This window comes from Mus pahari, chromosome 15 (assembly GCF_900095145.1).
Source record: "Mus pahari chromosome 15, PAHARI_EIJ_v1.1, whole genome shotgun sequence".
NCBI classification, from domain to species: Eukaryota; Metazoa; Chordata; class Mammalia; order Rodentia; family Muridae; genus Mus; species Mus pahari.
In genome coordinates, this window is record NC_034604.1 from 11,588,439 (window position 1) to 11,601,694 (window position 13,256).

The 13,256-nt window shown below is 42.1% G+C and overlaps 1 protein-coding gene across 2 annotated transcripts in view; it reads right to left on the reverse strand.

Annotated features, from left to right (window-relative positions):
- Positions 1-2,564: 2,564 nt before the first annotated feature.
- The window catches only part of Aqp4 (aquaporin 4), a 12,306-nt gene continuing 1,614 nt past the window's right edge, over positions 2,565-13,256 (reverse strand). For both annotated transcript variants that reach the window (XM_021214605.2, XM_021214607.2), the window contains exons 2-5: positions 10,569-10,983; positions 9,042-9,206; positions 8,533-8,613; positions 2,565-4,932 (exon numbers count right to left, since the gene is read on the reverse strand). In XM_021214605.2, coding sequence (XP_021070264.1) covers positions 4,654-4,932; positions 8,533-8,613; positions 9,042-9,206; positions 10,569-10,983 — 940 coding nt within the window. In that variant the 3' untranslated portion in view covers positions 2,565-4,653. The remainder of the gene's footprint in view (positions 4,933-8,532; positions 8,614-9,041; positions 9,207-10,568; positions 10,984-13,256) is intronic.

The following is a 13,256-nucleotide window of genomic DNA, read 5'->3' on the forward strand; positions in this document are numbered from 1 at the left end:
TCTTTATTCACTTTGTCCCTGTAATGCATAGTTACACAGTGGAGTGTCAAGCCTCTTAGAGCACATTGATGAGATCACTGGGAAAGAGAAGTACATAGGATAAAGAAGACATATTCACAGTCACTAAGGAGCTGAGAGGGGGCGACAGGCACCATGTTTCCCCTTAATATGACAAGTCCTGTGAGAGATATACATTGATTTAGCTACCAAAGATTAATCACCCATCATAATGGTTGCATACTCCATAAATGACCATCCCCAGCCTTGCACTAGAGGGCTATAGCCACTGCAACTTGAAGGGACCTTTAAACCAAGAACCCAGGGGGTGCAAATAAGTACTCACTGAGCTAAGTACTCAGTACCCATCCAACTGGGTAGACAGGATTTGCTGAACAGCACGAGGGTAGACCAGTCAGTTGGAGTCCTCGCATTTAGTCTCACTGTGATGGTAGCTGACATCCTGTAGTCTGCTTTGTAGGTGTGGACATCACGAGTGACGTGTATGCAAACCTAGTCCTCACTGTCTGTTTCAGGTTCTACCCCAGTATGTACTCTCCAGGCTTTCACAAGGTATGGATGACTTTATGGGATCCACCACCATTTGGTGTCGATCGTACTCAAATAGCAAAACCTCCCATTCATTCTAATGGAAGTGCAAAAACCACAGCTAATTCTTAAACACCATCAAATATATGGTTTATTTTTAAAAACATTTGATGACTTATTTGTATGATCCTAAAAGTATGATATGTAACATAAGAAACATAACCCAGCCACACTGCTCATACTTTTAATAGATTTTTCCAAATATTAGCCATTACAGTTTAAATCCATTTAACATTAGATCTAATGTTGGAATAATATTAAGTTAATAAATGTAAATATAACCAGGCATTCACTTTATTTTTTTTTATTTCCTCATAAGTTGCAAGTTTATTGTGATTTGGGAGATAAAATGATGAATAGTTTTTTGTATATTTCTACAAATTCCATGTTTATTTGATCAAGCCTGAAAACAATCTAGGAATACATTGCAATTGAATGTTAGGCATTTTTTTAAGCTCTTGAATTTTGACTTAAAACAGTAACAATATAACTGCTTTTAAATGTAGTGTTCACTGTATGTGTTGTTTAATATTTGTTTGGTGTGTGTTTTCAGGGAAGTTATGTGCCAAAAGTGAGTATCCACAGTGTTTGATTTTTTGAAGTTAAGTGTCTAACATTTCTTTCTGAGAATTTTGGATTTCAAATATTTGTGTTATTTAAGGTGTTCTGAAAAGCATTGACAGCTGGACATGAACTCAGAAAAGTTGAGGTAAAGAAAGTTAATTTTGTTCTAGTCCACCTTCAAGTAGAAACCATGCTTGCCTAATTCCCAATTCACAAATTCTGGAGTTTGGTGATAAAAGCGTCTCATGGCTTTTGTAAGACTGTCTATTTGGCTCTCTGACTTCAATTGTTACAGAGGCAGTGTCTCTGTCAGATTTCTGATGTGTGAGGAAGGTTTCACCATTATACAACAAAGGCCAGGCAAGGACCAATGTCACCATTTTAATTAGTCCCTCTATTTCGAGATTTCAAAGTCCTCAGTGGGGTTAGAGCAGTGCACACTGGGTTTGCCTGGGTTCTCCTAGGAGAAATGTTGTAGTTTTTGAAATTGAGCTCTAATATATCAGCTCATTTCTGTCATGCCCATTTCTCAGAGATTACTAACTCCTTATGAAATCTTCAGCAGGGAGCAGCTCTGGCCAACAGTGTCTGAGCTGTGGTGGGACACCCCTCTGAAGATCGAACGGGAGAGGACTTAGGATAGTGTCAAATCACAGAAACAAGTTGTAAAATTACCAGTGACTTAGGCTACAAAAAACAGTTTCTTGGAGTGTAAAAGGGTAGGACATTTGAAAGAAAATGGAAAAACACATTTAAAAGTCAGAGTCTCAGATTTGAAAAAAATGCTCAAAAAAAAAAAAAAAAGGTTCCTTTTTTGCTCTGCTTTGACAGACTATGTACATTTCCAGTGTATGGACCACCTTGAAATTTGTGGCGTGTCTGTGTTCTCCTCCTGAGGGAACAGACAGTTGGCGTTGTTTCATGGTTCGTATAAATCTTTTATGTCTTCCTGATTTTTCCTCTCTGATTTCTGTGCGGTGTATCTGTCAGTCGCTGTCTCTTGGGAACGGCACTATGCACTTCATTAATAAGAAGGGATTAAAGGGAAAATCCCTGATCTCCTAATACGTTGTATAATTTGGTGTCATCCACAAGGCAATAGACCCCTGCTGCATCGATGTCATTAGAAAGGGACAATTTCATTACTTTTTTTTTTACTGGCAGAGCCGTGAGTGAAATGCAAGACATATTGCAAAGACGAAGAGTGGTGAAGTCGTCACTCTCTGCAATAGAATGTAAAAATATGTTCTTTGTCTCCACATCCATGTTGCTTTCCTTTGGTGACACTAAAAATTATGTTTTCACTAAATATTGGGCAAAATAAAAATTAGAAGAGATTATTGGCATTTTTAAATCCTAAATATTATATATATAAAACAACATGCTTGTTTTGATTACCTACTGTGTGGTGCCTTGCACTTTGCCAGCTGCTAGCGAAGAAATCACTAAGCTATGATTCCCTGTTTTTCAGTTCGTACCATACTGAATGCTGTCACTGGAAATGACTGTTAAAGCGAGCAAAAACGAAGCAAGCTGTCTGGCATAATAAAAATAATCACAGGCCAGGATTTTGAAAGAGTAATCAGAAATGTGCTTAACTATTCCTTGTTAAGTAAAATTATTTTTGACCCGACATATTTGTTGATGGTTGATATCACCTTCTGAACTGAAGCACTCTGACCTTAAGCCTGTGTGGTATATTGTGAAAACATTTGAAAGAATCGGCAGAAACCACCCCTGGGAGGTCTACGCCCTGGTTCTGCGCGATCCGCTCAGAGAGGAAGCATACATCTCTGGTGTGGTAGATTCAAAGCCCTGAAATGGGGCCCATGCTCCCAGCATCTGCCTCAGAACACGACGGTGGCACCGAAAGGCGTATGCTGCCCTCGTGCCTGTCTGGGAACTCGCACATCAGTTTCTTAGCACCGAAGAGAATCAGGTTTAATAGTGGTCCATTATCTCGCTGCCGCAGACGCAAAACTGCCATTTACAATAAGAAGTCACACACAGTTGGAATTGTGCTTGGGAGAAGAAAGCCCTCGATTACCAGCTCTTTACAAGCTAGTCCTCGAAGAAGTGGCTCTTCTCTCTCCCACTACTAACTTTTGTTTAGTGAAACTGACATTTGCAGCACATTGTCTAAGATAAATGCTAGGCTAGACTGTTAGGATCGTAGAAACTGGGGTTTCCACAGAGCATTCGATGGGCGGAAGGCAAAGCAGTATGGGAGAAACAAACGGCTTTAACAAACAAACCAAGCAGGAGGTAAATACCTTAAAAGCATGATGGTAAGCTATGTGCAGGAGCTTTGCACAGAGGCTGTCTGCTCACCCCTTTATTTGGCAACCACGTTGCACCTTGTCTGCATATATTTTAATCCACGCAAATGAGTATTATTACACTCACAATGCCGATCCTCCATACATGTCATGGGACTCGAGACGGCATCAGCAGCTAAGATGGGGCAGGACTGGCTTATATCACCTAGAGTAAGCAGGATTTAGACACCAACCGAAAGGCAGGACTCGGCTAGTCAAGTTCTGGTCTAAAATGTCTCAGCTAGTATTTTAATATAGGGATCAAAATGGCAAACAAATTCCCCAGTTTTGCAAATAAGCTTTAAAAAGTAAGTGAAATAGTTAAAAGCTTAGGTGGTTAATGGTTTGTGGTATGTTGAAGAGTGTGCACTGAAAACAGACCAATCATTTGATAACAGAGGTTTCCCTCTCCGTGTGATGGATGCAAGGCATAGCAACCCTTGCTCCACCTCCCGCCAGACTCCCTCGTCCGGCTGTCCTGAACCTCAGTGAGTGTCCCATGTACAGATTTCATTTGATGAAACTAACACATGGACAGAAATTTATATTCCTTCCTATATTTTGACTTTTAGCCCTATGGGTTCCTGGATTTTGAGGGGGAGAGGATTATAGTGAATTGGAGTTACGATCTGACAGTCAGATATATAAATGCAAATGTTGTATTAGCAATGACCCTTGCTAATTTTTTTCCCCTCTGAGGTAGTTTATAAATAAGGGATAGCTTGTGGAAGAAGTTACTACACGTCTTCTCCTGAATGCACATGATTCATTTTTAAATCAATCCAATGAAGTCAATAGTCAAGACAATGGACAATACCAGTTTCCTCAGAGAGGTTTCCATATGCTCTGCACGGCAAAACTTGACCAGATCTTGATTCATAATTTCAGTTATTATTAATGAAAGGGAAGTCAATATTCTAGTTGCATAGTGGCTTTGGGGATACATTAAAAAAGATTTCTGTTATAAAATTTTATATCCATTATAGGCTTTTTCTCCCCCCCCCATTGATAATAGTAAAGTAGGTGTTATTTAAAATGCATAACACGATGGGAAACAAGAAACCCGCAAGAGTCTAATTTATAACAAATCTGTTTCCTTAATGGGCGGCAGGAAACCCGAGGCCAGGTCTAGGGAGTGTCTTCTGCCTTCAGTGCCGTCCTCTAGTCATACGGAAGACAATACCTCTCCTGAAGAGTCTTTCCCCTTCTTCTCCTCTCCACGGTCAATGTCAATCACGTGCACCACCCCGGGCTTCAGGATCAAGTCTTCTGTCTCCACTTGGCTCCGGTTGTCCTCCACCTCCATGTAGCTCCCTTTGGTCTGCTGCGCGGCTTTGGTGAAGGCTTCCTTAAGGCGACGTTTGAGCTCCACATCAGGACAGAAGACATACTCATAAAGGGCACCTGCCAGCACAGCGCCCATGATTGGTCCAACCCAATATATCTGAGGAAAAGATGCATGAGGAGAGGAGAGAAAAGAGAAAAGTAGACTCAGTGGACAACCTATGCACATAGAAGTTATCTGAGTTAAATTAAGGCAGCAACCGTGATGCGCGTGCGTGCGCGCGCACACACACACACACACACACACACACACACACACACACACGGATTTTGGAGTAGATGAGAAAATATGCCAATATTCACCAAAGATTCACACATTAAAGAACATTTGACTATAAAATAAGAAAGAGTAAAATTCCTTTATTTTTCTTTTAATATGTTTTTTAATGTTCTAAGTTTAAAAAATATTATTTGAGACAGGGTCTAGCTTAGGCTATTCTCAAGACCTACTACATAGCCTAGGCTAGCTTTCCTCTCATATTTCTCCCACTCAGGATTATAAGTTGATATTAGTAGGTACTGTCACATCTGACTTACTAATTTTATGATAAGTCTTAATGTAAAATAGCTATTCTCTGGTGGTTCCATAAGTTAAACAGACACTAGGAAATCTTTAAATGGAAATAAAAAATGAATTTTTGGTTTGCGTTTCTCTTCTGTATTCCACATTAGCCCCGTACCTTGATTTTCTGTCTAACCAGGATTGTGGTGCAGTTTTATCATTTAGAGTGTCATTTATTCACTATGCATGATGAATATAGTCCCAGCCCCGGCACTTAGCAGTTCTGTGAGTGCTTCCACTTTGAGACAAGGTCTCCTGTATCCCAGGTTGCTTTGAATTCACATTGTAGTTGATAGCCCTGAGCTGCCTGTCCCCCAGTCTCTTCCTCCACAGTGCTGGGATTACAGATATGTGCTACCATGCCCAGAGTGTATGGTGTTACAGAGAGAACCCAGGGCTTCCAGCATGCTGGGCAAGCACTTTACCAACTAAACTATACCACTGTAATTATACACAACTTAACTCCTATTCTCTATCTTCTTTATCCGAAAAGTAGAGGCTACAGTATATCTCACTGGCTGGGAAGACGAAATGAAATAGCACCCTGAAGGACTTGGTAGTTGGTGGCTCCTGGAAACCAGATCAGTTCATGTATCCTGGATAATTTAAAGCATATGTGACTAACTTGGCTGTTAGTTTCCTTATATCATGTGCTTTTCCTCTTTAAAATGTGGTGATTTCATTTCATGTGAAGTGCTATGGGTTATTTCTCTCTCTCTTTCGTCTCTTTCTCTTTATATACTGCTTTCATGAGAACTTGAACTGACTTTAGGGATGGATAAGGAGTAGTGACTGATCCTTCAAGGCTTCAGTAAATGATATGATTCTACCTCATCAGGGACGCACTGAGAACGAAGTAATAGTGATGCAGGTATTATTAACATGTACGTTCGTACGCCTTGGACAGTTGACACTTTGAGAGGTTATAAGCTACTTTAGATAGCAATACTTGGTGAGTGATTGAGTTGAAACTTCGCCTTTGCTTCCTTTAAATAAAGTACTGTTTGCTTTCTCATTTGAAAAAACAAAACAAAACAAAACAAAATACCCAAACAAAAAACCAAAACTGACTATGTCTTCCTCAAAACTCCGTCTGGGAATTACCTGCCCTTAGCATCTTCACTGTAAACCTGAAGGAAAGCAGAGTGTTGTGCTGACGCTGAGCTCATATGCTCAGCAGAAAGAACACCCAGGAGAGCTGCTGGACCAACCAAGCTCCTTATCTTAAACATGAAAGAGCCCAAAGGAGACTTTATCTTCTCCGTGCCCTTTCAAAGGAGAAACGAGATCCCTCCTCTAAATGCCTTTGCTCTTTGTTCTCTTGATCAGATCTCATTAGATTGTTGTTACTTCACGAGCTTCAAGTCCCATGAGGAAGAACAGCCATTGTGTTATTCCCACCCGTTCCAAAGCACTCTGGAGGAGGCATCAGCTCCATGTTCTCAAAAATGAGTCTTGATGCCAAATTGCTATTCCCAAACTGAGTTCTGTGAACTTTAAAGTAACTTTAAATTTTTATAAGGAATTTTATTGCTGAAAATAGAAAAATACATCAACTCCATAAAGTGCTTAAAAATTAAAACTTCTTAAACCTTACACTGCCTAACTTAAACCTGTCCATTTATTGTAAGATCTGTAAACTTCTCATTGCACGTTTCCATTTGGTGGCTGGAGATACGGTTCCATGTGTAAAGTGTCTCCATGCAAGGGTGAGGATCTAAATTCGAGTCCCTGAAACAGACACAAAAGTCAGACACCATAATGCATGTGTGCAATTCCTGTGCTTCCTACAGGAGGATGGCAAATAGCAGACAGAGAAAGGGGAATCCCCAGGGGCTCGTGGGCCAGCTAGCCTGGTGATCATGAACAAGATACCCTGTTGAAACAAGGTGGAAAGTGAGAACTTTCCCCAGGTTACCCAAGCTTTTCCTCCGACCTCCTCATGCCAGATATGTGTGTGCCTGTACACACACACACACACACACACATACACACACACACTCACACTACAAGGAAAGTAAATTCCATTTTTGTTAATGTAGTAAGTCTTTTCAGAAATATCACTGCCAAAATGATCAGTCCAATGAATGACATTGGGAATTAAGACTTTGCATATCTGTGTCCAAATTCCATCTTAAAAACTCAGTTCACTTTTTGTGTAAGAGAATTCGTTCAGTCACAGTGTGATATTTTCCTTCTTTCCTAGGTCATGCCATCCTTGAGTAGTTGTGGCTGGATCCATTGCAGCCACATGCATACGGCCAAACCACAAAGGACAAATGAAAGTTTTTTAAAGTTTATAACTTGAAAAAATGTAAAATCACATACGCAGTATCTGATTGGTAATTAAAGTTAGCTTTTTTTTTTTCAATCTGCCATATATATTTTTCTTATATTTTGTAGGTTATTTAAGTTAATGTATGCTGGCTTTCATACTTGCCCATGATTCAAAGGATAGCAATTCTTTTGCTGAGAGAAACAATTGAAACAGAACCACTTTTCTCTCACTACTCAGAGCCCAGATTAACAAGAAGGTCAGTCCTCAGATTAGAGAGTGCACCTTCCTGGGAGTCGTTTATTTTTCTAGCTACAGCTGTGGTGACGATGGCATAAACATCGACATCATTTCGTTGGTACCATCCACAGTTCACATGCTTGCAGCTTCAGTACTAACTGTAGTAATAATTTCATTTTGCTTATATAAACTAAGATGGTAAATACCCCCTTTTATAGCTGATGCTTTTACACATTTCTCTTCTTTTAAAAATAACTTCATTTTCTATTGTTGCTAAGAAGGCTTTCTTTCAGTGATTTAAACAGTAACACTCAGCATACATTTATGATTTAAATTTATTCTACATAGGAAACCCATAATAATTCTGCTGTTCTCTGTCAGACATATATCTGACGTTTTGAAATCTCAACTGTTAGTGAAGACCTAGAACAGAACACTGTGAGATCTTTTGCAGCAGGCCTCTGCTGGACTTGCTCTACTCCCTGTGACAGATGCAGTAACAAGTTGAGAGATTTGAGGGAAAAGCAATAGGAACTAGTGAGCTAAATTATGCTAATAAAAAGAGGCATTGGGGTAATTGTTCTCAACCTCAGAAAGGTGGGGCATATCAACTTAGTAGTTACCCAGTGATTTTCCCAGTTTCCCATGATAACTGCGGGTCCAAAAGATCGAGCTGGATTCATGCTGGCTCCAGTATAATTGATCTACAATTCGAAAAAGAACAAAACCTCAGACATTTTGGTAACAAGGCTCTTAACAGGTATCATTTGGTGTAACTTGCTGTAGTCTCCTTAGAGGAACATTGAGATTTAACCACTTTGTAGTTGACAAAGTGATAACTCAATGTCAACAGCTATGGCTGGATCTGAGTGAGCTGTGTTTTATGGCTAAAGCTGCATGGCTACATGGGTATATCCAGATAATTGGGAGACTATTTTTCAGCATGTATCCACTTTTCAGAAAATTAACACTGAAGTAAACAACAGTCCTGAAATAATCCAAATGCAGCAGTTGGCACTGGTCAGGCCACTGGAACCAAAGAAAGTATGAGCTGTAAACCAGCATCTTCAGACCAGCTTCAGGGGGAGGATAAATGAGATCAATCAATTATTGTAGTAGACTTAAAACTTACTGCAAACAAATGTCCAATTGCAACGGAAAATCCAATTGCTAAAGCTATTGAACCAGTAACATCAGTCCGTTTGGAATCACAGCTGGCAAAAATAGTGAACACCAACTGGAAAGTGATTATTAACTCCACCAGGAGCCCGTGGCCAGCGGTGAGGTTTCCATGAACCTAGGGAGAGAGAGAGAGAGAGAGAGAGAGAGAGAGAGAGAGAGAGAGAGAGAGAGAGAGACCATCAGAATTGAAGCAAGAGTCTAGGGCTATAGAAATGCATCTGTATGAAGGGTGTATTTTATCTGCAGAAAAGCCATGGTTAACCTGAGTCTTCTACCAACCCCATGTTGAGATTTCCATACCTTCTACCTCCTAAAATGAAGGAATCAATTTACACTCATTTGGGGCCATTATAGATAATTACTTTTACAGTGACTGAGTTTTCAATGAATGTTGTTTTTAGCAACACAAGCAAAATGTGTTAGTGTGGCATTTAACTTGTAAAAAATGTTTTTTAAGAGATTTGTAATGTTCCAAGGTAATTATTAGACCCATCAATTAGGTTTAGGTTAGTTCATAGGTATCTCAACTAAAACATAATCCAAGTGCTTAAAGCTAGCCCTGGTGCTGAGATAACAAGTAATACTGCCAATCGACAAAGAGTAAAGAGCAAATGAACATGGATTTACTTTTTTGTTGGGGTTTCTCTGTGTAGCCCTGGCTGTCCTGGAACTTGTAGAGTAGGGTGGCTTCAAACTGCTTCTATTTCCTGGGTGTTAGGATTAAGGCATGACCCTTTATGTAGATCATTTAAAATCCCCGATGGATGAAGCGCAACAAATCCTTGCCCCTGCTATCAAACACGTAATTGTAAGCCCTTAAGATAAAAATACAGCCTTGCTGATTTATACCTGCAATCCCAGTACATAGGAGGCTGAGACAGGATGATTGCTACAAGTTCAAGGCCAGCATGAGCGAAATAATGATTGTGAGAGCCTGCCTCAAAAAACAAACTTAATGTTGTTTAAGTCAACTTACTGAGGTGGGAGGGAAAATAAAGCAAAACAAAGCATTTTGAGTAGTTTTTGATCAGATTCAAGTTACTCAAGAGTACATAATAATGTTCTCTTGATACATTTTCACTATCTAGACAGGGTTTCACTCTCTACTCCTGGCTGGCCTTGACTCCTGAATCTCCTGCCTAAACCTCTCAAGTGCTGGGATTATAGGCAACCCTCCTGCCTGGCTCTTATGTGAATACTTTTTTAAAGACAAGTTACTGTGTAGTACAGACTGGCTTTGAACTCTCTATATATTCAAGGATGACCTTGAACTTCTGGTTCTCCTGCCTTCACTTCCTAAGTCCAGGTATAACACAGGACCCCGTGCATGCAGGCAAGCAGTCTACCAAGTGAGCTATATCGCAAGCTCCATAATCTAGTTGTATTATGAATGCTTCTCAGGCCATTGACCACCTTTCAGCAGAGTTTGCAAGCACGTGGAGTTCTAGTACAGAAATAAGAACTGAAGAGTCCTCACCGTGGTGACTCCCAATCCTCCAACCACGCTGGGAGGCGTGACCAGGTAGAGGATGCCGGCTCCAATGATGGCGCCCAGGCACTGGGCAATGATGTAGAAGACGGACTTGGCGATGCTGATCTTTCGTGTGCACACCATGGCCACCGTCACAGCGGGATTGATGTGGCCACCACTGATGTGGCCAAAGCACTGCACCATGGTAGCAATGCTGAGTCCAAAGCAAAGGGAGATGAGGACCATGTCCACAGGTAAGGGGTTTTCTGAGCCGCCCCAGTTTATGGTGGATCCCACACTGAGCAAAACAAAGATAAGCATGGCTAGAAATTCTGCTGTGACTGCCTTCCAGAAAGCCTGAGTCCAGACTCCTTTGAAAGCCACCATGATGCTCTCTCTGCTGCAGGAATGTCCACACTTACTGGAAAGAAGAACACAGTGAAGATCAAAATTCACCAACCCAGCTTACCACCTGGAAGGTACATTGAAATTTGGGGGAGGGGGTCAGACCTGCAGTCTTGCAGTCTGGAGATGGTTTGCTGAACACTCTTTGCAATACAAGAAAGACTGCTTCTAAGGTCTCCTCAATTAGTAGACTAGAGGTTGTAATTCCAATTGCCTGCGATTTCTTATTCACTGGACAGGCAAACCAAACCGTCCCTAGAAAGGAAACTGTCTCAACTAAGTTCCTTAAGAGATTAAGACGAATATGTATTTAATTGGGGGTTAGTTCCCTTGAGCAAGCTTTAAAATTTATACTTTTCATGTGTAGTTTTGGACAGAAACCAGTTTAAGGGGAGGGGGTGCTGGAGAGATGGCTCAGCAGTTAACTGTAGTGGCTGTTCTTCCAGAGAGCCTGAGTTTGGTTCCCAGCACATCCACGGTGGTTGTCTACCCCCCCGTGTCTCTAGGTCCAGAGGATCCAAAGCTCTTTTCTGCCATCTATGGGCACTGTGCCCAGGTGGTGTACAGCCACCCATGCTGGCAAAGCTCTCATCATGCTCATAAAGTAAGATAAAATAGGTCAATTTAGAAAGTGTCTGATTCTAACACCTGTTGTACATTTCTGCACTGTCTGTTCACATTTCTGCACTGTCTGTTCACATTTCTGCACTGTCTGTTCCCCACTGCAGGAAGAAACTTCTCTGACCAAGGTTGCCGGCAGCCCAGGGATTGGGGTGGGGAGATATGTAGAGAGTTGGACAGGGGGACAATTCCAGTGGATATGATCATATTTCATTATATAAAAACACACATATATTAATTTCCAAAGAATAAAGAAAAACATATCTTAAGGAGGCAGATCGTTTTCAGTTTTGTACTTTGTAGCTTCAAAATGGCTTTTTGAAAAAGGCTCTGTAGAAGCCTGTACCCGTTCTACACAGCAAGGACATATGGACTTGGAGATTTGTTAGGAAGCTGGGACTGTGGAACTGTCATTTGGGAAGGTAAATTGGTGGAAGGCAGAATTGACTCTCCTTCTTGGTGAGGACCTTAGGGCCAGGCAGGGACTCAGCTGGGACAGGGACACTGCCCTTATTGCTCTAGGGGAGGCAAGCTGTAAGCAGGAGTACCTTGGGAGCCAGAGGGAAATCTGTGCCCAGCCCCTGGGCAGATCTGGGCTTGTAGCACTGGGACGTGACAATCTCAATCCCCAGGGGGGAGCCTGAGAGGCTTTGGAAGGGCGGGGCCGCGGGCACTCCACGCTGGTGCCAGGCTTTCAGGCAGTGGCCAGGTAATCACAGAGAAGTGGGTATCAGACGGGGCAGGCACCAGAGAGAAGAGACTAGGGTGAGGGTTGCTTTTCAAAGTGCTTGGGAGGCAGGATAACCTCTCCACAGACCCCATTGTCCCTCAAGCAATAACCAACACCCCCTCCCAAATCCTGGAGTCTGGAGTGTGTAAGCCAGCCGCAAGCAGTCTTCCTATCCCGCAGGGTACGGAGCTAGGAAGATTAAGAGAAAGAGGGGGTGTGGCAGGAACCACTGCGGAGACTCTGTGGGATGAGTTTAGAGTTTCTCATGGAGGGGGGGCGGAGGGGGGGAGACTGCTCTCCCACGGGTTTGGCCCTGGAGCACTGTGCGCCCCCTCCTGAGGAGCTGTGGAAGGGGGAAGGGAGCTGGGGAAGAAGGAGAGGCTTGGAATGTGGTCGGGAAATACGGGATGGGATTCCAAGGCAGCCTTTGGGAAGGGAGTCATTTTGCTCTTTGGGATCTACCTTCTTACTGTATTTAAGATCTTTGGAGCAGAAAAGGGTAGGGTTTGAAGACACGAATGCAATTGCTTACCCTGACCAGAAATGGTTAAATTCCCCTTTAAAAGGGCAGTCATCCCCACTGACCCCCTTACCTAAGATGTTAGTTTTGTAATGAGACAGACAGGCGGCATTTAGCAGAGAAGACTATGTAGGGGCTGGCCTAGAAAACCAGAGGCTCAATGAGGGTAACCTCCCCAATATACTGTGAGGTTCTTATCTTTTAAACTGGTCTAGGGAGCCCAGATTCAGTGTGGGCAGCGAGGAAATCCTGTATGACTGGGATGGGGAAATTTTTCTTTACCTTTAAGAATTCTGGCCAGGTAGTGGTGGCACACACATTTAATCCCAGCACTCGGGAGGCAGAGGCAGGCAGATTTCTGAGTTCGAGGCCAGCTTGGTCTACAGAGTGAGTTCGAGGACAGCCAGGGTTATACTTA